Source organism: Cygnus olor, chromosome 5 (assembly GCF_009769625.2).
Source record: "Cygnus olor isolate bCygOlo1 chromosome 5, bCygOlo1.pri.v2, whole genome shotgun sequence".
Taxonomy (NCBI): Eukaryota; Metazoa; Chordata; class Aves; order Anseriformes; family Anatidae; genus Cygnus; species Cygnus olor.
In genome coordinates, this window is record NC_049173.1 from 13,424,961 (window position 1) to 13,452,095 (window position 27,135).

Consider the following 27,135-nt stretch of genomic DNA (forward strand, 5'->3'; position numbering starts at 1 on the left):
TGTTGGTGCCTGTGTGAAAAGACATGGTAGAAAGATATAACACCATGGGGGAATGGTCCGGGTGAGATGGTATAATACAGATGAGACAACTTGTTTGAGAAAAAGCTTGGAAAAAGTCTGTTGGAAAGATTAGTGAATAGATCTGTCTTTCACTTCTGGATGTGTCTGTTTAAGGCTGCTGCAATGGTACATGTAAAACCCATCTCAGAACATCTGCAATATTCTCCCTGAACACGATGGGCACAGGGAAGGGATGAGGCTGCAGCCTGCGCTCTGAATTTGTAGCTGTTCACTGTTTGAACAGATGTTTTTCTTTTTATTAAAAGAGAGAGTTTTTTAATAATGGAACTGAGCTTTAGTCTTTAACCAGCCACTGATTGATTTTGCATCACCAGACAGGCACAGAGAGACACACAAAAACTTGGTTCGTGCCCTGTTAAGTGGCTTACACGTCTGCGTGTGCACCTGCCTGTCTGCCCGTGCAGACGCACATGCAGCCACCCTCCCAGCGAGCACACAGCACCCCAAGGGATGCACCAGCCACATAGCTACACATGGCTGCATTTGCACACAACATGAGGTATAAAGCAAGATCTCTTAAATTAAGATCAGGTCCTCAGTCTGAGGTGGGATGTTGTGAATGTTGCTTGCAGCCCCATCTTTGTGCTTTGCCCGGGTACTTTTCTGCAGATGTGCTAAAGGAGCGTGATGTTTTACATATACCATGTCATACGGCCAGTCATGCCTAGGCTCAGGGAGAGGGACAACAAAAGGATGCAATTTATGCCTTGATTGTGGCTTTTGTCACGTTCATCTAGGTTCTTATGCTCATTTCCATCTTCTGGGGTCATGTCCAATTTACCTTATTTTCTTCTTTGCAAGTTTAAAAATAGCAGAGAGCAAAAAAATTACTTTTAGCAGTGTCTGGGAGTCAACACAACCTGGGAGCTACTGCCGTGTGCAGGCAGTGAGTGTGTGCTGAGCCTGTTTAAAGCATAAGGACAAAATCCTCCCTTCCTATCAGCAATGCAGATCTTTTATTTGCACTGTGACAGTCCCTGTGCATGTTCCACACTCATGCTATGTGCAAAACTCCCCCTCACATCCATGCACAATGAATGCAGAATATGTAATTGAGATCTGCAGTGCAGGTGGATGATTTCATGGTGCTGGCCCAAGAGGAGACTCAAACCTTACACATCGTGGCAGCGGGCATGGAGAGACACAGAGCTGCATGCATGCTCACATTCACCCCAAATGGATCAGTTTTTCCAGATCAGCCTCTACGCTTGCACTGCTGTCCTTGCAGTCTGCTTTCCCTTCTTGCAGGTTGTGGTTGTGCCCTGTGTGACACACAGGGGCTCGCAGGAGTGTTTGCTTTTTGAAATGAGTGTGCAATGTGGTACAGTCAATCTGCCATAGGATTCCAGAGACTCGATCCCTTCCCTCACCTGGTGCTGCATGGGTTGAGTAGAAAACTCCTGCACCAGCTTAGGATAGCAGCTATCTGTCTGTCTACCCATAGCTGGGTATGTTTTTATCTGTTTGTTCAGTCTGTGTATGCCCATTACCTGCAGCAGTTAAGTTGAGGAAACATAGAGCCCTCGTCTTCGTTTTCAGCTTTAAATAGGGAGGCTATATGGGAAAAAATACCGCAGAAGAGGAGCTAGAGAGGTAAAACATGGGCATTTTCTTAGCAAACACAAGCCGAGTATTTCGGAGTTCCGCTGTTACTCTTTCTATAGTTATAAAGAGGCGTTGCATACCTAACGGTGGAGTGCTCCTTTTCTCCACGCCTTTCCTCCAGGGCAGTGGATACAATTTTCCTCTTCATGATTTGCCAATCAATCTGGTTCTAGAGGACTGTCCTGTTATCCGTGACAAAGAAGCAAACCCTGAAGTAGTAGCAAGGAAAATAAAGAATTTCCTGGTTTGTGGTGGTTTGTAGGGGCAGACTCAGCCTTCTGGTCTGACAGCCCCGGTTTCATCATTTCAGGGAGAGGTAGTGGGACTCCTTGAAGATCTGCCAGAGTCTTTCTTTGTCCGTTCTTCTTCTCCCTCCTACTCATTTCCTTTCTGACACTAGATTGGCTCATTTTAAATTTCCTGATATATATGTGAAAGGACACAAAAAGGCCTTCTGAGTGACATCTTCAGTTCCACCCCTTCACTGGCAACCAGACCATATAGTCCTTCCCATAAAGTTGGGAGGCATCTTGTTAAAGCGGTTGGCTGGCTTGCCCCCACTACCTCTCTTGGAAGGCTCTTACAGGATCCCTTTCCCCCAGGGGTTAGAAACCTCTTGTTTGAAACCTTAACATCCTTTCCACACTAGAGGAAATATACTGGGTAAGAGAAGGGAGGGCCTCTCTGTACCCTCCTGGTGACCTCTTAGCATCTTCTCAGACACCTCAGAACTGTGCAGATTATATCAAATTCATTGCTAACAGAAAGGAGGGACCCACCAGCACTAGGGGAGAGGCTGTCACCTTCAGGGTAGTTTTGCAGGCTAGGACCCATGCACCTCCACATTAAAACCCCATGCAGTTGTGGTTGTTGGTGGGCTTGGTGGGCTTCATGTGGTTCGTTGTATGGTGGGCTGCTTCCAAACCCTATTGAGAGCTGTAGTATGGCACCATGACGTGGGAGGGACCGACTGACTGCAAGACCTGTGTCCTTTGTCGTGGCAGGGCTGTGGGCATGTTTAAGTGCCACCTGAGATGCAGCTGTGGTCCAACTCTAAACCAGATTTCCAGCTCACGGCTTTCCCGGCAAGGATGAGCGCCCAGGCAGCTCAACCTTGTCTTGGCCAGACTAGTTGTTTTTATAACATCAGGAATATAAGATACAATTGTTAAGTAATTTAAGGGAATTTGTGTTAAGTTTTTGTTCCATGTAAAAGGTTGTTATTCATGTGTTACAGAACAGACAGAAATCAGTGTCTGACATCCATTTCCATGCACCTAGCATACATTTCTACCCCAAATGCAACGTTAGTACAGTCTAGATAGTAGTTATCATTACCTGCCTGTGTAGTATTTCCAGGGAGATGAAAACAATTGCAAAATCCAGGCAACTGAGCCTCCAAAATAAAAAATCCTTCCTTGCTCCATGTGCCACAGAGATGGCTTCTATTTAAAACCAGTCCTCACAAAAGAGCACAAATTTTATCCTTGATGCTTGAAGCTCAAGTATTTACACAGGGAATTTAGACTCTTCACTTGTGGTTTTGGCAAAAGCTTCACACAAATGTTTTGCTCTGGTGGTCTCTTAGCCATTTAAGATAAACGACAAAATCAAATGCAGTCCTTGCAGACTGGAGCGCTGGATGCTGTGCCAAGGATGAAGTATCCCCGTTTGCCTCACATGTGTAGCTGTCAGATCAACACGTAGGCCTGGTTTCTGAACCAGGATCCTTGAGGTGGACAGCCTCCCTCCTAAGCGTTGCTCTTCTAGGGCTGAAGGGAGCACGGGTGAACATATTTCTCCTTGCTGCCATGGTGTTTGCATGTGTATGCAAGGCGCACATGTGTGCACAGACAGAATCGCCACCCTTAGGAAAAAAAAGAGAGCATTTGCCAAACGATACCCCACAATTAGCACACGTATTTCCTGATCTAAACAAAGGGGGAAACTGTGGTTTCTGACCTACCACTGTGCGGTAGCTGTTGGCAAATGCCAGCTTTTTAATGGCGACCACTCCACCGCATATCTTCATTTAGAAACTGCCCTTGATTAGTAGCTCCCCTTTATGCAATAATTAAGCAGAGAGGGTAGTTTTAAATAAACGGGGTGGGATGCAGAGCGGTGCTGTTCTCGCAACTTCCCTCTGAACTCTGCTGATTTCGCGCCAGCCAAAAATGTGGCTCTTACCTGATTCTGCGTGTGCATGTCTGTTTGTGCCTGTCTGTATTTGTACAGGTGTATATCGATATGTAAGGCTTGCATTTGAGTTTTTTAAACCACGGAGCTCCATCTGGACTAGTGCCAGGAGGAGTGCACGTTTCCAGTGGAGCAGGAGAGAAGTCTAAAGGCAGCTTTGAAATGGCAGGTGATTCCTAGAGGGGTTAAAAATAAATAATACAGCTGGAGGTTACAATATCATTTTTTTAGCTACCAGGAAAAAAAAATGTTGCCCATTCTTTGCAGGCTCGACAGGGAAGCGGACTGCATAATGGGGGCATGCAAAATGCACAACTGGCTGCGGCTCAGGCGGGCGGGCAGCACAGTGGCCCGTGAATGCCTCATTCTGGGAGCTCGGCTCCTGGCACCCCTCCGAAGCCATTTGAGCTCCAAGTCACTGCACTTTGTCTGCGCTGGTGTGCCGAGCCCGCTTCAGCAGCGGCTCGGCAGAGAGCCTGCCTGGTTTTGTGTCAGCTAAATGCATTAACACAGCCGTAAAACAATAATCCCCCTTTTGATTCGGTCCCTGAGCAAGTGCTGGTGGCGACGCTCGCTGCCTCCGGCTCTCCTCCACACCAGGACTGGCCGTGCCCCCACTTCGCCCCTCTCCGTGCCCCCAGCTGGGCTCGCAGGGCCCCCAGGTCCCTTCTTGCTCTTTCCCAGCCCAACGTGAGCCCCAAGGGCTCCTTTCCCCAGGGAGCAGTGCAGAGCAAGCGCGTAGTGCGTTAGGCAGCCAGCCCCCACCTCACCCGTTCCCGCTGATGATGCCTCCTCTGTCCCTTCAAACTTAGGTCCGACTGACAGTTTTTTCTATTGTTTTTTCTCCAGGGCCGTCCAGGCCTGCAAACCTGCCGGGGGCTCCCATAGCTGCCTCCTCCCACCCTCACACATCCGTCATCACGTCACCTCTCCGCGCACTGGCCTCTCTCCCGCCCTGCCTTAGCCTGCCCTGCTGTGGTGCACGTGCAGTCTCAGTTGGCGGGACTCAGACTGAGATTCAGACTGAGACGTCAGGCACATTTGGATGTCATTGTCAGTTGTCAGGTAATAGAAACATTTTTTTTTTTTGTTGCTATCTGAAGGTCAGTAGTGCTGCCAAGTGATGTCATCTTTGCTGTGGGAGAGCTGCCTCCGCTGGGTCGTGTGGGGAAGGCAGTGAAAATGTCCCAAACACCCCCTGCCCTCCCTCCTGCCCCTCTCCCCGTGCTGGCGGAGGACGGGGAGCGGGAAGGGGTGTGTGGCTCCCTCTTCCCCCTGTCCTTCCCCTTCTGCCTGCCCACCTTCAGATGTTACCAGTGGCCGCTGCCGGGCCATTTGTGCCACGTTGTGAACAAATGTCTGAGACTCCTCGCAGAATGTGATACCCTGGTATCAAGATTTCATCTCTCTGGGATGTTTATTTTAAGCTTAATTGGATAACATTTAACATCTGAGGTCTCCCCCCCTCCTTTTTTTTTTTTCTTTTTTTCCCCTAATCATTCGTATTAAAGGCTTTTCTCTGAGTCCATGTGCACGCAGGATGTATGTGCTCCATGCAGTTTTCTCCCTTGCTTTGAGAAAATGCTCTTTGGTAACTTGCCACACATCCCTCCCCTCTCCCCCAGCAGCTTTTCTTTTCCTTTATTCCTTTTGGATGCCTGACTTTTGTCACTGCGAGGAGGGGAAAGTGATGTGGAAATGAGGGCGCGCTGAGGGAGCCCAAGAGGACACGGCCATACGGTTGCCAGACCCTGTCCTTTCAGACCCAGCGATCTCTTTGAAATCAGTGGGTGTTTCTGAGTGTGGCTCAGTTGCAAGATCGGGGCTGTGGTGAACTGCAGGCTGGAGAGGTGAAAATGGGGGGTGGGGGGGGGTGGGGGGGGGCTTAAAAGAAAATACAGCTGTGGTGAAATCCGCAAGCACTTATGGTGGAGTCTGACTGTGGTGGGCCAGACCCTGCAGCCTTCATTCACGCTAATGTGTGTGGAGCTTTAATAGGGAGCTCCCAGAACGATGCTGGATAAGCAATGTGTGAGGACCAGGAGATTTAGAGAGACAGCAAGCACTGTGATGAATAAAGCCTTTGGCCAGTGGCTCCTCCTGCCCCCCTAAAGCGGCAAAAGTTAGCTCTGTTCAACTTTTTCTTTACATTAACAGTGGTACTGAGCAGTGTGCTCTATCTCACGAGAAGGTCCCTGCACGTCTCAATTTGAGGACCCCCAGTGAAGCTCGTGGTGCTCGAGGAAGGCTCCTGAGCCTCCTGGCTGGGCTCAGCCTGCGCCCAGCTGCTCGTGCTGGGCTTGCAGCGATGCATGATGCCCCTGGACCTGGTCTGATTTCTCATCCATGCTACCGTATGCAGCATGGCGGGATGCTGTTCTCATTGAGCTCTGTTTTTCCGACCTCATCACTCTGACCAGCTGGCCTCAAACAGTGTGGAGATGTGCTTCTGAGTGGTGGATGCTCAATGAGAAAGTCAGATAGGTGCCCCGCTTCCCCCCTTTACCAGCTGGTAAAGCAAACTGGAACTGATCTCCCATTTTTCTGCTCTCTTCACCAACTCAGGATGCACGCAGGTGCCTTTGGTAGGCAGGTAGCTGTAAGAGCAGACTGGATGCCCTGGTTCCCCATTGCTCCTGATGCCAACAGCCGGTGGGGAGGGAAGGAAGCAAAACTAAAAAGGAAGGAAGGAATGACTGATTAAAGGAGGTGGGAGGGCGATGCTTTGGTGTGTTACATACTTTCATTTCTCGCTTTGGAGCTGTGCAGGGCCAGTTTTCAGAGTGGTGTGTTTGCTGGGAGAAGGATGCCAGCTCTGCGGAGAGAGAGACCTGTTATCATGGCTTCCTGTAATTACTGCTGCAGTCTGTGGCACTTAGAGAATAGGTTATATCAAAGTGCATGATACATGTTTATGACAGTAGTTGGTCAAGCTCTGCTTGAAAGAAGCATTTTCTTCCCTTGAAAAGGAGATTATATCTCTTTAACCCTTTCTTTGCTCCCTTAGTAAATGAGTCTGGGCATGCTTTAAACCCTGTAGCAGGAGTCGCAGGATCTTTCTTGCGCTCAAAATGTTTTGTGGAAATGAAAGAAAAGTGAGTTCTTTGTGTTGACTAATAATCTAGTGACGATCCCTGCATTGTGCCCTCTTTTTTAATATAGCCATTTACAATAGTCACTTGCTACAGCTTTAGAGATCTGCTTGTCTCTCTGACTTGATTAGCCTTTTATTCTGTCAGCTCCATTCTTGCTTCTGAAGAATTGTTTCCTTCTTTGAACAAAAGCCATCAACAGTTCCCGCCTCTTCTCCTCCTTCATCATTTCTTACCTTTCCTGTTTTTCAGCATTCATTTAATGCAGGACCTGGAGTTTTTCAATGCAGTTCTCAAGCAGGCTGCGACCCTGAAGGCTGGAAGTTGCAGGTACTCCCAGATCTCTGCGAGGCACTCCCAGATCAGGCCCAGCAGTTTTGTGCTGGGGATCCCAAACCTGCTGGGTTTGGGGTCTGCAGGTGGAAAAGTTGTGTTTGGAAATCTTGGATCTAGATAAGAGCAATTGCCTAGAGAGCTGAATAGCATTTAGCCGTGCAGATGGGAAGTCCTCTGCCTTGTCCAGAGTGGCTTGTGATTTGTAGGAAATGTGCTGCTGATAGCAGCTTCGATCACAGCAAATGATGCTGGGAAGTCCGCTTGGTGTCCAGCACCTCTCCTGACAGTGCTGGTTGTGGTCCCTCCTGTCTTTGTTCCTTTCTTTGTGTTCAAGGCACCACAGGGTGAGGAATGTGCAGGTGAAGGTCTATGTTTTTTCTATGTGATTTTTTAAAATATCTGCCACTGGAAAAGTCTCTCTCTCTGTCTCTTTATTTATTTATTTATTTATTTATTTATTTTTGCCTCAGAGGCTCCTGTCTGCTGAATTGGGTTCCCCTGTTTAAATGTTTTTAGTGCCTATTTAATTAGAAGTTGGAATAGAGTCATGAAATTCACAGGGTTGTGTAGCTTGGATCTAAAATATAAATGGGCAAAGCATTCATTTTGCTTTACCCCTTGCCAGATTAGGGTGCTTTTCTGAGCCTGCTTTTTATTTCATTTCAATGAATTGCAACTGCTTAGAGTAACTGTAAAATGCACACAGGTTTTTCTGCATAAGAGACATGCAAATGATTGTTGAGAGACATAATTATGTAAAGAAAAGTATATGCCTGTATGCATACACACATACACTACAATGCTTTTTGTGGGGCTATTTTTTCACAATACATCTTCATAAGGCTCTTTTTATGATGCTGATTTATTAATATTGTACATTAAGTCTTAAATTGTCAAAGCTGCCTAAGAGATTTGGATGCCCATTTCCCATTAAAGTTAACGAGAAACGAGCTTTGAAAATCTCAGCACAGAAGTGCATGGCACTTTACAATGTGCTCTCCAAAGAGAAAAGTCCCTGCCCTGAAGATCCTACCGTGTAAAAGCCCCAGGAAAGGAGCTCTGATCGGTGTAAGACAAAGTGGATTGCAGTGCCACAGACAATAATTTATCCCTTCTGCCTGCGTTCAGATACATACCTGATCCAAAGTCTTTGGACCTGGGCCCATGAGCGAGGGTTTTATATATCTCTGTAAAGATAATTAAATCTGCCCAGTACACATACATTCAGCCAGCCAGCGAAACTGCTTGCTTCCCACATGTAGGCTGATGGAAGGAGGTGGAAAGCAATTATGATACTTAGTTGCATGTATAAAAACAGCAAGCGGGCATGGACAGCAGTGATTAATGGACAGGGCTGTGAAGCTGAAGGGCTAAAACAGAGGAAGGCATGGGGCATAGATCAGAAGAGTGGAACAAGCTCCTTTTAATTCAAGGAATCAGCTGTGTTAGTCATTAGGACATTCTGAAAATCACACGGTCATCTTGCAAAGTTGATATCAATTTACTTGGCTGCTGAAATTCTACTTACTGCATCATTTCTGTTTTCTTAGCAAAGGTTAAGGTGGCAATAAAGATAAAAGAAGTACCTGCGAGTAAATAATAGGTTTTAAAAGAATGTTTTTTCCTTCTTCAAGTACATCACAGTATTCATTTTGTTCTGGTTTTATAACTGGAATCAGCCAATAAGAAGAGCTAGATTAGACCACCCTGCTGCAAAAAGCTTGCTGCAATTAATACAGGCTGTCTAGAAAGCAGTATTATTTCAAAAACTTTTATGTTAATGATATGGTATGTGCTCGGCACATTTCTTACTAGAACAAGAAGCAAGCTTTTGTTCACTCCAGACTGGGTTTTATTAACACAGGAGGATCAATGGAAAACAAAACAGTAATCAGAGCAGAGAATGCAAACTCATCCAGCAAAAACCTCCCAACTCATCAAGTCCCAGGACGATGGCTGATACATTACTCCTATTTTTTTTTCTGAGTGGAATCTTAAAAAAAAAACAAACAAAAAACCTGTAATACTCAATTTCTGATCAGCTCATGGTGCTTTTTTTGAGAGGAGAAAGACATATTTTGGGTATATGATTCTGAGGGCAGAAAAAGACTGAAGGCAGCTTCCCTGACACCCTTTAAAAATGTATTTTTTCATTTTCTTCCATAAAGAAAAGGTTTACTTAAAGTACCTGGCAAACATTCAGGAGAGGTGCCCTATTAGTCATGGTTACATGTATTTATTTATTTTAGTGAAATATTTAGTGTGTGCTATAGTAGAATTGACATTGTGCACAGTACTTACAGAGTGCAGGGCTGTGTGAGAGATGTATGTGCTAAAAACAGATATGCATCAGTTTGTATGTATGCATCTATCTTTTCATCTATCTATCAATCTCTGCGTTCATCCATCTATCCAAGTATTAAAATCATATGTGACCTGTCTGTCTGCGCAGCTCTCTTTCTCACCAGATATTAAACTCAGATCTAAACTTAAAAGAGATGTAGCTAATTGCAAACTTATATATTTTGACTGGGTGGTGTGCTTGCCAAGAGGTAACGAAGGTATCTTAACAGAGCAAAGAGGCAGCTAAAATTAGGGTGCTGCATGGGGCAGCAGCACTGGCAATTTAAGCGTGGCTGAGGCTTTGTTCTAGACAGGCGCCCTATCACTCTAACTTTGTAAGTCCTAATTACCTAAAGTTAAGAACCAGCAGGGGCAATAGAGATATTTAAAGGTGCTTTAAAGGGGATGCCTGCAATTTCCAGACATCCAAGGAAAATGAAAAGCTCTTAATTGCAATATTAACGGGTGGAACTGAATCTTGTAGTCTCAAGACAAAAGGGTGCAAGAAACATTGCCTGCAGTAAAGACAATGGGTCCAACATTTAGAGAGTTAACTCGATCGCATACCACTACGCTGAGCCCAAGAGTCTGAACTCTTCAAACGCTCCAAATGGAGAGCTAAATCAAAGAATCCTGTTTCAAATCCATCCAAGATGTTGCTGTTTTTCTCCTCTGACAGGAGAAGCATTTGGAAGTGCAGTTTCTTTCTTTTTTTATAGCTGTCTTAAAAAGGAGTTTGGATGTTTAGCACAGCTGGTGCTCATTACATTATGCACTATCAATAAAATAGCATGTGTAATTAATTTTTAATGCAGTGCTGTATGCAGCGCTTTAAAGCAGTTACTGTATGGGGAGAGCCGACACCGGTCACTGACATCAGAAATATTGAAATAGAGGGCTAGATTTTGCATTTTTAAAGGGTGTATGCGTGAGCTGGGGGAAGGGTAATTTCCAGCCAGCAGTTCTTTGGCCACAATCAAATTTTAAAAGTACAGGAACAAGATGGATGAAGGTGGTCTTACAATTTACTTATTGGCATGGATGAATTTATTTCCTTTTAGAGTTTGCTGAGGGATGACTGGGTTAGGACTAGGTGACTTCGGTGTCTAGGTAAGCACCAGGGGACTGCGCAGCAACTGATCCATCTTTGTTAAAGCTCAAATGTGCTTCATTGGTATTAGGTGGGAGGTGAGTTGAAAGGCGAGGTTGGGAGAAAGCAAAGGAAGGATATTTTTGGTCTCTCTCACTGAGCAGTTATTTGTACAAGGCTCCTATCTTGTGCCTTGTTGTTCACATCAGTAATAATGCCCTGGTTTTCCTCTTGATTCACGAAATATTTGGGAGTATCAGTACTTTGCACGGGAGAGAGTAGTTTGGTTACAAAGAGGCACTGCTGATGGCAGGTTGCCTGCTGCTCTGACAGAAGACCCAAACAAATCAGTCTCCTCTTTTCTTGGCACTTGTGCAGTACTTTCCAGAAAACACCAGCATAAATAAAGACTGCTCTAATGGGGCACAGTAGTCAAGGCTCAGGCACCGCCATGGCTATTGGCAGCCAATACATCCAGAAACACTTCGGCTGTCTGAAGGAAGAACAGACCTGGCTTTGAAGTTGTTGTACGGTGCATCTTTGTACTCAGCAAAGGGTGAGGAATTGCTTTCGTGTTTGGTGGGTGGTTTGCTGGATAGGACCAGCATCTCCCTGCTTCCACCTCTTTTCCACCCTTTTCGGGGAGTTGTCTGCATGCCTCTTGGTGAACACTTCCTAAGAAGATAAGAAATCAAATGCAGGAAGAGAAGGAAGGAAGCAATCACCTACGAAGCGACAAAATTAGGGGTAGTGTTTGTCAGGTGCCTCGCCTTCTGGTTGGGTGATGCGTGAGCTTTCTAAGAGCTGTTTTGTTTCATACACATGTATGAGGCATAAATGTTTGCAATTATTCTTTCTTTCCCATGGTAAATTGCCATTTACTTGTACATAGCATATGCTAAACAGTTCACTTGTACAGCCTCACCTGGCGTATTCAGGATGGCGTCTTCTGCCCCTTCCTCAGTAGATTTTTGTCATCACTTCTCTTCTCTCTTTCTGTCAGATACATGCGGATGTGTTCATGTACTTGTCTGTGCCAGGAAGTGAACTGGGCTGTTCTGTTTGTGCGAACAGAGATGGAACTCTTGTGCACAAATATAATGCTTTGTGTCAATAAAAGTAGGGCAAGCCGTGGTGTATGGTGTAGGTAGTTACGATGAGGACTGCTCTTCAGTTCACAGGCCAGAGTAGAAAAGGTAGAAGCAAGAGCGGGGCATTGCACATTTTGTAGTGAAATGGATATATTTAACATTATTTATTTATTTATTTTAATAAAGGAATTGGATCACGCATTTCTGGTGTAGTTCAGGTTTAGGGCAGAGAATGGTTCTGCGAAGGAATAACCTCCTGTCCCTCCAGAGCTGCCTCATTTAGAGGACCCGGGTTCTTTTTTTCCATGTGCTTCATAAAAATTGATGAAAGGAAGAGTTCTGTTCTCAGATGGGACTCTTCATGTTCAGAAGGGGATTTGAGTCAAAGAAGCCATGCTGGTGCACCTCGTGTGTGACCCACTGGACTCCTCTGTGCTGCGTGTTGGTCCTCCTTTCTGCTGAGCAGTAAACAGCTGAGCAACTGTTGGCAACATACGTTTTTATGCTGTTTGCTTTCTTTTGGACAGGGTTTTTCCGAGCATTTTTGTAGCATGTACAGGAATCTGGTAGGCTAAAGCGTAGCATGTGCCTTTGCTATCTTTTTTTCCCTCTTGTTTTTTTCTTAATCAATCCATTTCCATGGGTGCTTATTGTAGCTAATGCAACCTGCTGTAGCACAAGCTGGGGAAGCCAGGTTCAATGAGTCAGAAAAACATGCACTTGGAAGGAAGCAAGCAAAAATCCCACATAGTGAGGGCTTACATTTTTTATGAATTCAGCTGTAAGAGTCAGAGGTCCTGGGACTTATAGAATGAGGTTAATGCAGGCACTAAGCAAGGCAGTGGGGAGAAGCAGGCACTGGAATCATGCCACGAAACAATGCTTTTTAAAATTATTGTCTGTGCTAATAACGTAAGGACCGTTGGTTAGAGGGAGGCCAGTTTGCACAGCATACCTGCAGCCGTTATGCTTGTTTAAATGTCACTTGGCTATTTGGAGCCAATTGTCCATGTATTGTGCTCAGTCCATTCCCTGGAAATGAAAGGAGAGCACCCCACCCTCTTTATGTGTCAGACATCTCCTGTATTGACCTAGATTATTTCACGTGAGGCCCTGATCTAAAACTGATCTTTACATCTCCTCCTTGGCTGCGTGACGAACATGATGCTTCCAGGGCACACTGTAGCGAGCCAGGGGTCCACTGAGGGATGGGCTAGGGACTGCTGTGGCATGCGGGATGCTTAGCTGAGCATCTTTCCAGGAGGCATTTTCTGAGTTCAGTGTCATAGTACCGTTATGCCAGCAGTGAATCTGGGCTATGGAATTCAGGAAACTACAGAGAATCGAGTGAGAATCAGAGCATTTTTGGGAAACAAGTACCATTTAAAAGTGATCGTGGGATTAAGGTGAAAAACCAAAAAATAATGGAATGTAGATAGACCTCAGCATGGCAGTAGAGTCCTTTGCCTGTGGGGGAAGTATTTTTTCCATTTTGGATCTTCTAAAGGGAATTTGGGGTAGTCTCTCCTCTGGTTGAACAGGGAGAGAGTAAGTTCACTTATTATGGCAGAGGCAGGTTTAAAAAGCAAAGGCTGTCCAGAAATTAGGTCTGAGTGTTTACGAATTGATTAATCTAAATCCTTTATAAAAGCGTGTGAACTGTTGATTAAACTGGGAATAGGATCATTGTGGTTTTGCCTACGGACAGGACAAGATTAGTGAGTAACTTTACCTTTCTGCAGAACCTTATAAAATATAATAAAAAAGTGAAGTTCTTTCCCTATTTTTTTTTGTTTCTCCTCAAACTGATTGTAGAAGTCAATGTAGAGTCTTCAAAACTCTGTAGCCTATTGAAGCCAAACCTGTCATGCTGTAATCAGTAGATACATCGAATAGTTGTGAAATAATCCCGAGAAATGGCTGTGAACTCCCCCCAATTTCCTTCGTACTTTCTCTGCGCGTTTTCCAGAAGGAGCAGTGTGAAAGCTACAGCGGTGCTCACCCCTGCTTCTACCACCACTGTCAAAGTTTATTAGCGCACTCGAGTGCACTTATAAATGTCTGAGCTCTTCCAGTGTTCGGAGGCTTCCAGCCAGCAAACCTTCCGACCTGCTCTCCCTATTTTGAAGAAAAGCCCAATGGTCGGGGTTTGAGGTGGGCACTTGAGGTTTAATTTGAATTCTTTGGCCTGATAACACCCAGATCCGTAAGGGAGCATAAGGGTGTGTGGGAGACACTGCTATCACTGCCTTAAATAATTTGCTCCATGCCCTTTCCTGTTAAGTTTGTCAGGCTATGCCTCATGATTTTAAGCTGGGATTTCTTAAATTTATTTTATCCTATAAAGGTAAAACTGGGCGAATGCCAGTGCTCCCCGTCTCCTTACTTTCTCTTCCTTTGCAGATGTCTTTGCTCCCCGGGGCCAGTGGGGCTGCCAGGAGGGGTTGCCCAGGGGCTGGCAGTGCCCCGGGTTAGCTCTGCTCCTCTCTTGGCAGCGTGCAGCATTCGGCTCCCTCCCAGCAAGTCCCAGTGAGTCACCAGCCCACTGGCTGGGCTATCTGATGGGAACGGGGACTGGGCTGCTCTGCCCACAGCCGCCCTGGCCACGGAGCTTCTCCTTGGCCGCACCTTTCCCTTCCCCTCCTCTGCCCCAGCCTTTCGTGCCTCTTTCCTTCTTACACCTTTTCATCCTTGCTGTCAGGTAGGTCCTTCATTCACTGCTGCCTCTGCCACTGGGCCCTGCAGTAATGACAGCATTTTTTTTTTTTTTAAATTTCCTTTTAAAAATCAAGTCCAAAGTATTTTTTTTTCTTTTTTCCCCCCCTTAACATTTTTTTAAATGGAAATGACTGCTGAAAGTAAACACAGCTTGCAACATGCAGACTTATTGGGCCAGCATGAATTTCCTTAATAAGCTGGAGCATGTGTATGTGCGCGCGCGTGTGTTTCCCCCCCTTAAACCACGGAATAAGTGTGCTGTTGCTTTAAATCCTAACTCAAACTTTACTGGCGATTTTACAGAGCCTGGTTTCATTTATAGTGGAGCCAGACTTGCTGTGTGAGAGCCGTCCGCATGCTGGAATTAGTCTTAAGCTCGCTTCTGTGGCGTTGCCAAATTCCATGTTTGTGTTTTATTTAGAATTCTTTTCACGGCCAGTCGAATCTGTTCAGGCACACATAGGCAGTGTTGCGCCCCATGGAGAAAATAAGCAAGTTTGCATTTTCTTTGGCATAGGCCATGGCCACAAAAGACTGCGGTCTAAAAAAACATTTTTTAAAAGCTATTTTAACCCATAACAGATGTATAAAGTAGGCATACACATGCCAGCTTCCTTAGTTTTAATTAAAAAATAATTACGGCTTTAATGGGATGCTAGTGACAAATTTGGATGAATGGTGGGTGACATTATCTCAAGGCTTGCTTCAACTTATAAATTAGTGCATTTCTCTTGGCCAGTGGTACAGATGAAATTAAACGAAGGAACAGATTAATATTTCTTAAAGTTACATCGAACCAAATGAAAAATCAAATCAAATCTAAAAACAAGGCCCTTTCCTCCCTCTCTCGCTCGGATTCCTGTTTGCATGAGATCACAGAACATGGAGGAAAGGTTATTTTCCCTGGCTGATAAATGATCTGGCCGACGATAAAGCAGGCTCAGTTTTGCAAGGTACCTGTCCCTCCTGTAATTTCACATTGGTAGCCACATCGCCAAATTATTGTGATTAATGTCAGCAGGCGCTTCTATTTATAACCACATCTAACTAGCTAATGTAGTACCTCCGAGCCAGGAAATCTTAAATATAAAACCATACATACATGCTGTATGTTGCAATGGTTCTCCCTATATACCTCAGCTAGCTGGCTGCCTTTTGGACTGCGGTGCTGCAATTCTTCACATCTTTAGGCTATTTTCAATTTGGGGCTTTTAAGGCTCACCAGAACTAGGCTGGATGCACAGGTTTGCGCAGGTAACAACAGTTTATATTTATGATGAAGTAAACAAAGGGGCAATAAACATGTAACGAGCTAACCCCAGATGGTATCTCTGCTGTTATTGCAGTCAGGTGTATGCGGAGCAGGGAAGGGAGAGGGAAGGATTAGCCTGGGAAGCTGTGGGTATCTGGAGTTGTTTGTCCCACCACCGTGCTTGCCAGGGGCTGGCTTTTTGGCGGAGGGCAGATGATGGGCTTCGTGATCTATTGCACAGACAGACGAGGATCATTGTGCATGTGGAAGGCCAAGCCCTGCTTGCCATTCAAACATATTCCTTCAAAAAACGTCTCATCTGCTTAACATTTAGCCTCCATTATAACAAACCCTGAAGTGCTGCTGATACATGTAATCTAGATGGTGAGAGCTCTTCTCCACTTACTTGCTGTGACAAACACAGTACATCGCCTCCTCATTAAAAAACAAAAGCATTTTCTCCATGTGGAAGGAAAGACAGAGAAAGCAAGCACCATATCTTTGGTGTGTAGCTGCACACCTTCTGCTAGACTCGTCCACATCTGTCTTGAAGTCTACAGATGCTTTGCTACAAATTGCCACGTGAATGTGGCAGTGTCCCCCATCTTGCTTGCTGAAAGCTGTCTGCCATGTTAAGCCAGGGAAACCCAGCATGGGGAAGCTGCTTTGCTTGGTACAAGCTAGTTTGGAGAATTTTGCTCCTCATCAGGTCCCCTAGGTGTGCAGGATGTCCATTGCCTGAAGCTGAACCAAGCTGGACTCTCCAAAGATATGTTTTTTAAGGTTAGTTTAACTGCAGCAAGAGAGGGAGAGATTTTCCTTTGTCAATTGTCTGACTATTTCTGTGGTAACATTTCCCTGAGCTTGAATTCCTCAGAAGTGAAAATGAAGTTCTAGCATTAAAACCATGAGTCATACAGTGCAGATGAGAGTCATTTCTGCATTCCTGGAATTTTTGGAAGGGAAACATTACATTCATGTTAATCCTTTCAATTATACCTTATTGCTAAAATAATCCATGAGGCATTCTGCAGTAGAGCCCTCTGCTATTTGGTTACAGTTGAGGCTTTGAAAATAGCACCTGAAAGCTTTTAGGCTCCTGTGTTTCAGTATCTTAATTTTCTTTTTATGTTTCAGCACACAGAATGGTCTGGTGTCTTTTCTATTTACTCCTTAGGATTTTTTTTGTTTTGTTAATAAATAAGGCTAATTTGATTTGTTCTGATCTGTCTCAAGTATCTAACTGCTGCTGTAGAGAATGATTAATGTCCAGTTGAAAGGATTCCACATCTATAAATGAGAATTGAAAGCAGATGCTGGTTTGATGAACGTGTGCTGCCCATTCCTTGTCTGCACTGGCTCAGAGAGCAGGCTGCTGAGATATCGCTATCTATCAAAAGAGAGATGTTAGATGCCAAATACAGTTCAGAGTCACACACCTAGCATGAGCTGAGTGAACAGTTAACAAATAATGTATTCCAGGTATTTTTTTTTCTCTGCTTGTGAGCTATCTATACACAAGACAGTGTTATCCTCAAATTGTCAGAAGTACTTGACAAACTCCAGTTCAGGGAAATGCACTGTGAATTGATTACAACCAGAACTCTGAGTCTGGGTTTTTACTCACCAAGCTGTGTTGGTATGTTGTCCAAGGGCAGGTAAGTTCAGTTTCTAGTGCTATTGCATGTGCAGTTCTGATTCTGAAGCTAATCCAACCCTTAAAAAAAAAAACAAAAGTAGCTGGTACAGTTCTCTTTCATATTAGTGGACTGGCTAGGTGCTCAAACATTGCTGGCAAGCAAGGCCAAATGCTTTTCAAAGTTTTCTAGCCTGAGTTCATGAAGATCTGTGGAGAGCATGCAGGGAAAGAGCAAAAGACCAAATTGCCTGGGCACAAGATCAGTTTTTGCAGCGTTCAGCCAACTTTGTCGTACACCTGCACACAATAAGGGCTACAGCTTTTTAGATAAAAGCAGGTATAAACAAGAGTGCTTCACGTGGGCTCTCCAGTTTGGTAATGCGTGATGCTTTACAGTCTTTTCACAAGCAGTGCTATCCTGGCCATCTGAGTACGCCTTCCCAAGCAGTGTGTAACACTAGGTCGGCAGCCAGTGCATGTCAAAGTTCAGAAATTTTGGCTATGAGCAGGCATTTCTGATAATGGCAATAGGATTGTCAGTGTTTCCAACAAACAGAGAGTGCTTGTTTATTAAAGCCCCTTTAAAAAATATTTCCTGGACTTTTAAAAAATGTTCTCCAGTATTACTGTGAACCAAAGTGATAAAATAGTTTGCTTAACACATTTCATCATTTTGATTTTTTTTTTTTTAATTTTGTGAAATGCCCTTTTCATTTTTATTTTATGTTGAATTACCATTCATATAATTTCTGTGACTAGAAGCTATTTCACAGATGGACAGACAGAGATGTAAAGCCCAGCACAAATCTTCCTTGGTGTCTATAAATCAGGCTGATTTGGGATGCCTCTGTATCACAGGAGAGAGAGGGAAAGAGAGAGAAGGGGAGATGGAGGATGAAAGGGACAGAGAGAGGACTTGGAGTCATGGAAAAGGATAGGTACCAGAATCCCAGAGCTCTGGTTACATAGGGTTTCTGTTCTGTGGTGATGTAAAAACTACAGCAAGGAAAAATACTTCCAGTGTGACCTTCCACTTTCCTGGTACCGGAATAGGACTGTAATACAACAGGCAGCTGAGAATGGGAGAGGTCGGTTTTACATTTATTTGGCTTCTCCATTTGGGAAGTAACTATAATGACATTCATTTCAAGTGTAATTATTTCTTGAAATCCTTGGTTTTTTTTCACAGCTGGTGCTAAACTAAGCAGCTAGATTTTCTCCATTAAAGTAACCACACTTTACTGGGGTAAAACCTGGACTTCTAGATTGCTTCTAATGATTTTTCCTGACCTGTGTCTACCTGACTGTGCTATAAAATCAACAGTACCCAACTGATATGCTGTGATTGGAGATCTGAAAGTGGACCAAAAGAAAATATATGGTAGCTCTCTCCCTACCAGGTCATACATCCAGGTTATAAAAACAAAACAAAACAAACAAAAAATAAAACAAAACAACAACAAAAAACAAAACAAAACAAAACAAAACCCCCCAAAACCCTGCTTTTTGTCTTTCACTTCTTTTTCTCTTTTTCACTCTCTCCTTAGCTTTCTTTTCTTGTAGGGAAGAAATGTATTGATGTGAACATGACTATTCTAAATGATGCTGGTGAGATTCTTGTATTTATGTGGCTGATAGTGTCACTGCTCAGTCTACAGTGCATGGTAAAATTCATTTCTGTGGGTGGGAGCCAGGACTTCACCTTCAAGCGATGGGGTACAGCTGGCAGTGCATTCAGCAATATCTGTTGCAGTGTCCCTTGATGTGGTCTCATGGACGGTTGTTGCTACATCCTTACTTGGGGATAGGAGAAAATGTCCTTGAGAAAATGTGTAAAGCAAGTAATCTCGTAATATGGTGGATTTCCCCATTGCAGTGAGCCCAGATGGCTGTACTGAGCTGTGAATGCATACATTTTGCAGGACAGGGCTTGTCCGTAGTTTTTTATTGTTTCTGGAAGTGGTCATCTGTGTGAGCACACTTGTGCTGTGAGTCAGTATTGGTTTGCTCTGGCTGTTCCTTAGCAGATTTTCCTTTGAACAAAGGTGTGTCTGGCCCTAAGCAAATTGTGGAACTCCCTTGTGTTGGCAGCCAGGAAGGTGCAAAGGGGCTGGGAACTTCACGTGGAGCGCACAGCTCACCACGCATCTGAGGCATCTGAAATCTCGTGTTTGGTCTGCACAGGCAAATACACTGTTGGCCTTACACAACCGAGGGCATGGCTGCAAGCTTTAATCACACGTCTAAAATCAAAGGAGAACACTAAGCACAGGGAATGTTCCAATGGAAAAGGCAGCTTTAGGAGAAAAACAACAGGTTCTCTTTACAGTGGGAGATAGGGAAGCATTACAGAACAGGAGCCCCCAGTGATACCTCTGAAACAACCCTGTATCTGGCTAAAAAGGGAAAACCCAGGTTAGAAACTGTCATGAATGGATTTGAGAATTTGCTGTGTGCTTTTATTGGTATCCCATGAAAAGTATTAATAAGAGACAGAGATTCTTGTGTCACATGTCCTTTTCCATACAGTTTGGGAAATCTAAATCTGAGCCTTGTTTCTCCATTGAATTTCCCCTGTGATCTTGGAAAAGTCCCTTAATTTCTCCATGGAAAGTCTCCCACCAATTCAGTAATGAATTCCAACTCTTCAGTCTCTCATGAGAGTATTATGAGGATAAATATGTGGAAGTTTCTGTGGCACTCAAATATTAAAATAATACAAAGCTACAGAAGTATATAAAGTGAATGAGAATAATTTAGGTTAATTTTTTTTGAGTAATTGCTCTTCCTGGGTTTTCTTGGATATGATGGAAATGAGACTGAGGGCCATTGATGGTGAGTGATGTTTGTCCAACTGTTGTTGCGAGTGTTTGAAATCCTCACAAGTGTAGAAGAGGTACTGCTGTTACTCCTCTCTGTGAAAACGGTGGATCAAATTGTGCTCTCAGGTACAGCAGCTCAAGACCATTGCAAATTAAGCCATTGGAAATCAATGGGGTTGCACATTTGTAACTGAGATTGGAATTTGGCTTGGCCTTGCGTGGTGCTGTGTGTGTTAATTCTTGCATCTAAACCTGGAAGAAATGGCTTTTTTATTACAGCAGTGCTTGAAGAGACCCCAGGAAAGTAAGGTGTAAATATTAGAGGCTGCCAACAGCTAGTGGCAGTTTCGGCCTAATAAACTGGAAGTAAATAACTTGGTGATTAGCTGGAATTGGCAGGCCACTTAAACACAGCACTGACTGGGTACACGGTTTTCCCTGTTCACACCTTAATACTATATAACAGCATGGATAGATGCCTGGAGGATATATGAGCCTCAGCAGAACTTGTTCTGAATCTACCTTGACACCTCTATTTGTGAATAATCTTAATGATAATAACAACAAACAACAACAATATGTACTTAGCTGGAACCTTTCATCCCAAGAAGCCCACAGCACTCCTAATTTGAAGAGCAGGCAAACAATAAACAATAAAATACAAGTCATTACTGCAAGGATGGCTTTGTAGCTCAAATGCTGAACTGGAAGCAAGTGGAACTGGGGCTTCTTGCTGCTGCCCCCACCAGTCAGTCCCTCTGTGAACGTGGTCAGCTGCCTTTCCCCTGGTGTGTCTCTGTGGTGGGGACGTGTAAGGGCTAATAACGTGAGGCTTAATCTCAGGAAAACAGGTATGCGGATAAAGAAAGCAATGCAAGAATCTAAACAGGATTACTGTGAATAGACTTACATATTCAGAGAAATTCAGTCCTTGGAGATCCACTCTAGGATGAAATACGATCGAATAGCCAGGGAAGAAATGAACTCTTTCAGGGCAGGACCTAGACAAAGTCCATGGGAGTTATCAGAAAAATCAATTGCTATTGATTCAGTGGACATTAGATCAGGCTTCTTGCTCTCTGACTGCCATTAAGTTGTATTTCAGGAGACAGCAGGGCATTTTGGCAAAGGTTGTAAGAGAAGGTTTGGCACAGTCCAGTAATTTTTGCCATTGCCATGCTCCTGTCACACTTCTCCCTTTCCTTATGTCTGCATACCATGAGTAGCAAGAGTGGATGTCTGTTTCAGTTGCCATTTGCTGCCTTTCTGAGTCCCACTTTAAGCTTTAATACACAAACTTGTTTTAACGTTCTGTTTTTGTTCCTCTGCATATCTTTACTTTTTGCTTTGCAGCAATAAGGTTCTTGCTGCAAGGAGGAATTCCCCTCTGCTCTGTAATAAAATGACCAGGCTGGATTGGCATTGTGTTCCCTAAGAGAAAACGATATAAAATGCATAAAACAGTGCCAGGCTGCCTGACAGAATTAATACTTCTCAGTATTGTGTCACTCGTTTTGCAGCATCTGCGTTTCAGTTACCCATCCCTCTTAGTCATTTCATTAGTCATTATTTTTGGCAATGGGTGTAGTGATCTGGTCCGATTGGAAAGCACCAGGATACACTGGCCAGGTTTGTTATTTATGATTAGTGGCCATCGTGTTGATATGTAGATTTCTAAGAAGTAAAGCTGTGTAGGTGTTAGAAAGCATACTGTTTCTTCACCCTTATGCTCTCAGAAGTATAGTCTTTTGGTAGTTTAGAAATGCAGCAACGATCCTTAAAAACGCTACTACCACTTGCCCGAGATTATGCAGCATAGTTCATCTTCGTGATTTCTCCTAATCAGCCCACACAGGTAAGTATAACCACTTTGCAGGCAGGGAAAAAAGTGGGCTTGGGCACAGACTTGATTAGTAGATTTTGAGCCTCTAGACATCTCCTCTGGTCACGTTGCTACATAAACAACGGGCATAAAATGACTGTACGGTTGAAAGTGATTTGCTTAGGTTTTGGATTAGACCCATAATCCAGGTCAGCAGTCATCAAGTTATCTTGCAGGAGATAAGGGTATTTTGGCCCAAGGTAGAGGCTTTTAACTTCCACTGTAGCTGAGAACACGTGAAATAAACTGAGAAGAGAAAGGACCTAAAAGATTTAAATATAGTTTATTTTATCTTACTGAGATAAAGTACTCCATACCTGGAACCCGCTAGGAAAGCAAACCAGGATTGGCTCCTTAGTGTTAATCTCTGGGTTTTGAAGAAGCCAGGAATCCAGAATGGCCTCTTTATGTGGGATTTCTTCACTTCTTCAACCTCTTGGTGAAAGCAGAGCTGTGTTAAGGTAGGTGTGCATGGTATTTTGCAAGCAGACATGAGCTTGCTCTGCCCATGCTTCAAGCCAACTGGATGCACGCCAGCCCCACACCGGAAGCCGTTCAGCTGTGCGAGCGAGGATGTTGAGCCCGAGCCCCATATCTCTGCAGGGCTTGTTCGCTCGGGCTTGGTGTTACACTAACCACAGCTACGTGCCTCTTGCATTGGTGCTGGCTTGCATCTGGCCAGGTTGGAGTGCAGGCAGGGTGAGCCTTTGTCAGCCTGCCAGATACCATGTAGACATACCCTTCCTCACCATAGGTAGCAGTTTCTCAGGCACTTAATTTTCGTTGAAGTCAGCATGAGCAAACGTTACTCATCTTGAGTAACGGTTGCCAAAAGAGGTCCTTTGTGTAATGCATAGATTTAGCAATCTAGGCATGGGCTTTGCATTACTAATTTCTGGTCTGCTTTCTCATAGGCCTTTCCACTCCCTTGGTCACTGTCAATCCCTTTTCCTGCCAGCTGCTCCCATCCATAATTGCATCTGACTGCTGTGATGCAGTTGTCAGCCCTGGAGAAGTCTCTAGACTTTATCACTACTTCTCCCTCAGGCAACGAAGTTCGCCACCAGCCCTGAGAAGCTGGTCTGAAGCCTCCTGAAGTTGTTGAGATCTCGGCAGTGCAGTATGGTGATATTGCCCCTTTCCCCTTGAAGGAGGGTGTGGCAATTCAGCCCTAAGAGGAGAGACTTTAGCAAGCTGAAGTTTCTTCCTTGGGGAATGTATTAAGGTCTTCACCCTAAGAGGGTACAAACTATGCCTCACAGAGTGGAGCAAAAACAGTCAAAAAAGAAGTTAACGTTGGCTGGTGTTCCTAACTTGTCTGTGCTTTGTTGGGTTCTGCAGTTAAAGGGATTGTAGAAATGTATCTTACCTTATTTCCTTTCATTGCTTATTACTACTAATATACTAGCATTCCTTCCTACTTGTCTTCTAGCTGAGTAAACTTGAGCTTCACAATCATATATTAGCTTGAAATTGCTCAGAAATATTCATCTTCCTTCAGTTTTTCAGGTGCTAGCACTGGTGTTCTAAGAAAAAAGAAAAAAAGTAAAAAAAAAGTGTGAAATTGTGATCTATATGACTCACTTAAAGTGTCATGGTGACTTCTGTCAGGTTTCTGTTATGGATTTGTGTCCCGAGAATTGAGAATACTAGCACATGTTCACTTTGCATCAATTATTAAAACTTCAAATTGCATTTTTCTTCCTACTGGAATGAAACCCAAACTTAAAGATCTCTGAGAAATGGAATTTAGTGTTCATTTTTTAAGGCAAAATCATGATATTTTGGTTCAGTCACAATGGCTTCTAGGTCAGTATCAATGCTGTTCCAGCATCTTTCTCCCAGATCGTTTTCAGTCTGATAAAGGCAGTTGAATATTTACCTTTTGACTGCTAGGACAGGTCCCTGACCACTAGACAACTTTCTTTCTCACTCTTGCAGTCTTTCTGACGAAGGCTCACTGATCTCAGCTATTGAAACAGGCCAGATTAGCTGTCAGGAAGCTTTGCAAGAAGTGTTCCAAGTGTTCCAGCTCTAGTCCAGTCTTCCAACTTGTTCTAATTTTATCCATATAAATCCAATCTGCAAGGTAGGATCTGTGGTATCCTGTGGAAAGGAATGAGTCTTGTACATTGATTACATTGCTTGCCTGGTCCAGTTATCCTTCAAGCTTTTCTAATGTGGTGAACATACAAAAAGCCTTCCAGTTATCTCTTCCATGCCTTGTGTATCCCAGGTGGATTCCAAATAGGATCTGAAAATCCAGGTATGGGTCACTCAGCCCTGAGGTGTTACAGGTACCCTCTTAGACCTGGGAGGAAAGCAGTGCAAACATACCTTATAGAATGGATGCGCTTCACAGTTGGAAAGATGTAACCTAATTTGTCAGCTATCACAAAACACTCATTTCATTTCCATTGCTACAGTTTTGGCTGGAACTGTTCAAGCCCTGCAGGGTTCAGTTCACATACAACCTTGTGAAATGAACCCTGCTCTCAGGTTGAGGAAGGGTGGGTGGTGGAGATTCAAACCTTTCAGGTTTGCTTAGAGGGATGAGTCTGATAAATTCACACTTTCAGAACTCCTCATCCTCTTACTCTGTTCACACTGAGCCTTTTTGGACTTCATAGTGATTCTGGTAATACCATCTCTCCATTTGTGCTTCTGGCTTCTCTGCAGAGTCACCCAAAACTCTACAGAATACTTTCCTGTCCTTCGGGGCTCTAGGTGCTGCCACTAACTACCTCTTGCATTGTTATGAAGTATGTTCAGGATCTGCCCCATACTGTAAGTTACATTTGCAGACTTAATCTCCTTTTGGTAAATCACATGTGGAATCTGTCTGTCCACCCAGGTTCATGAAAAGTGAGGTCTGTAATTTGTACAAAATCTGATAGGAATCCAGGTCAGCTCAAGCTGCTGAGAACGAACCCCAATGCAATATTGTGACTTGTTAAATGATATTTGCAGCAGGATCCACATACAGAAACACCCAATCCAAAATCCTGTAGGCAAAACTGTATTTATATTCCACTGCTTTGATGCGGCTTGTGCAAGGATTTGGTGGCATTTTGAAGACACAGTTGTGTCCGTATCAGTGTCCCCTTCTTGAGCAATCACATTAATTCTCCACTGTGGTTTAGTGTGTTGGCCGTATTCTGTTTTTGTTTATACCCACTTGACATTACCAGGAATTAAATACTTTCAGTGGCAAACCTTATTAAAGATGAGGTAATAAAAGAACAGGATTTTGTATATGCTCCCAATTACCTTAATGAGTATATATATTTTTACTTCAGCTGCAGAGATATTTTAATGTGGCTCCTCAACTTGGCACGAAGTAACTCCCTTTCTTGCTGCTTCCCTTAGGTGTCCAGAAGGAAAAATCAAAGCCTGTGAGTAATTTAGCTGTGTGGTCCACCTCACTTTTCCCACAGTGACAGTATCACTTCTCCGTTTAAGTGCAGTGCAGAGCATGTGGCTTTGAACATGTAGATTTTGGTGAAAGACAAACAGGCTCCCTCCTCCCTTCATGCTAGAAATGGCAATAGCCCTGAGAAGTCAAAATATTTCCGTCTTGTTCTAACTGTGCATGAGTGTGCCTGTGTTTCATGTCCTGTTATCATTGCAGGAAAGAATCCCTCACCCTTTTTTTTTTTTTTTTTGGTGCTTTTTGCAAACACGAGAGTGAAGAAGTAAGGGGGAGCTCTTCCACAACAAATATCGCTTCATGCTCTGGGATCTTTTGGAGACAAACCTTTTTTTTTTTTTTAAATTTTCTTCCAACAGTACTTATTATTAAGATATTCATTCTTATAACAGGATGTTAAATAATTAAGCCTGTGGAAAGGACAACATCAACAAATTCTGGAATATATTTAAATAATGAAGAACATCTTTAATTTGTACATGTAAAATAATTGTGGGCCGATGGCAGGTTAAGCATTCATATTTATTAAAATGTACTTGCTTCTCCTTTAGAGGAAGAAGGTTGTCATTTCCTATACTCTCCCTCAGCCTGAGCCACTTCAAGGCTTCCTTCTTTTCAGTTGAAAAGAATCAATTATGCATTGTGGTGGCTTTCCCCCAAAATACTTTGCCTGATTTTGTTTTAGCTGAGAGTGCTCAAGTCATTCATCTTTGTACGGGAAGGAAGAGGGGTGTAGAAATTAGCCAGCCTGTAACCAAATAACTCGGCCTTTAGTGCAGATTCCTAGTGATTCAGAATATTGACAGCAATCAGGAGTCTCAGGCTGTTGAAACTTCCCCTCTAATTGAACTGGGAAAGGTAAACCAGTTTCAGTGCTCCGCACGCTGTAATTGCAATAATTTAATTTAGCTATTTAACCTGTAATTCAGTGGTATTTATTAAAGAGCATAGGAGAAAATGAGGCCATTAGGAGCCAGAGATGAATACATTGAAATGAAAATGAACACTTCTAACTGCTAGTTGACCTTCGTTTTGTAGCAGTTTTTATTAGGCTGGTCACGGTAATTACCGGGACGTGAATCATGGAGAAAAGTGAATAATTCTGTAATGAACATTTTTATTCATTATCTCACATTTTCAGGAACCAGAAAAGTATCATGTAAAAGTATCTCCAATGCTCTCCTATTGTTTTTTTGTTATTTTTTTTATTTTTTTATTTTTTTTTACAAATAAAGGTTTGTGGACAGTAGCCCAGTGCAAAACATCTTTCCACTATGAGAATTTGTGTCATGCCAAATTGATAGCCCTGTGGTGCTCAGCCTGCAGCACACAGGGCTCTGTGACACCCAGCAGCTTATAAATCAAGTGGGCAGCATAACAGCAAACGTAGGGCATGCTGGTCACTTGTGTCCAAACTTAGGAGGGCACATTTTGGAGCAAAACCTGAGGTGTTGAAAATGTCAAGTGACTCGTGCCAAGGTAATCCTCTGGTCCTAAATCCTTCCACCCTGGCTCCTGCCAACAGGCAATTTGTTTGCGAGTATATCTTCCCGAGGGT

At 43.7% G+C, this 27,135-nt stretch overlaps 1 protein-coding gene across 5 annotated transcripts in view; it reads left to right on the forward strand.

The window, feature by feature from the left end:
• Positions 1 to 27,135, forward strand: part of BCL11B (BAF chromatin remodeling complex subunit BCL11B) — a 96,418-nt gene that overhangs the window by 37,853 nt on the left and 31,430 nt on the right. For 3 of the 5 annotated variants that reach the window (XM_040558177.1, XM_040558176.1, XM_040558178.1), the window contains exon 3: positions 4,732 to 4,947. The exons of the other annotated variants lie outside the window; for them this stretch is intronic. In XM_040558177.1, coding sequence (XP_040414111.1) covers positions 4,732 to 4,947 — 216 coding nt within the window. The remainder of the gene's footprint in view (positions 1 to 4,731; positions 4,948 to 27,135) is intronic. 5 annotated transcript variants of the gene reach the window in all.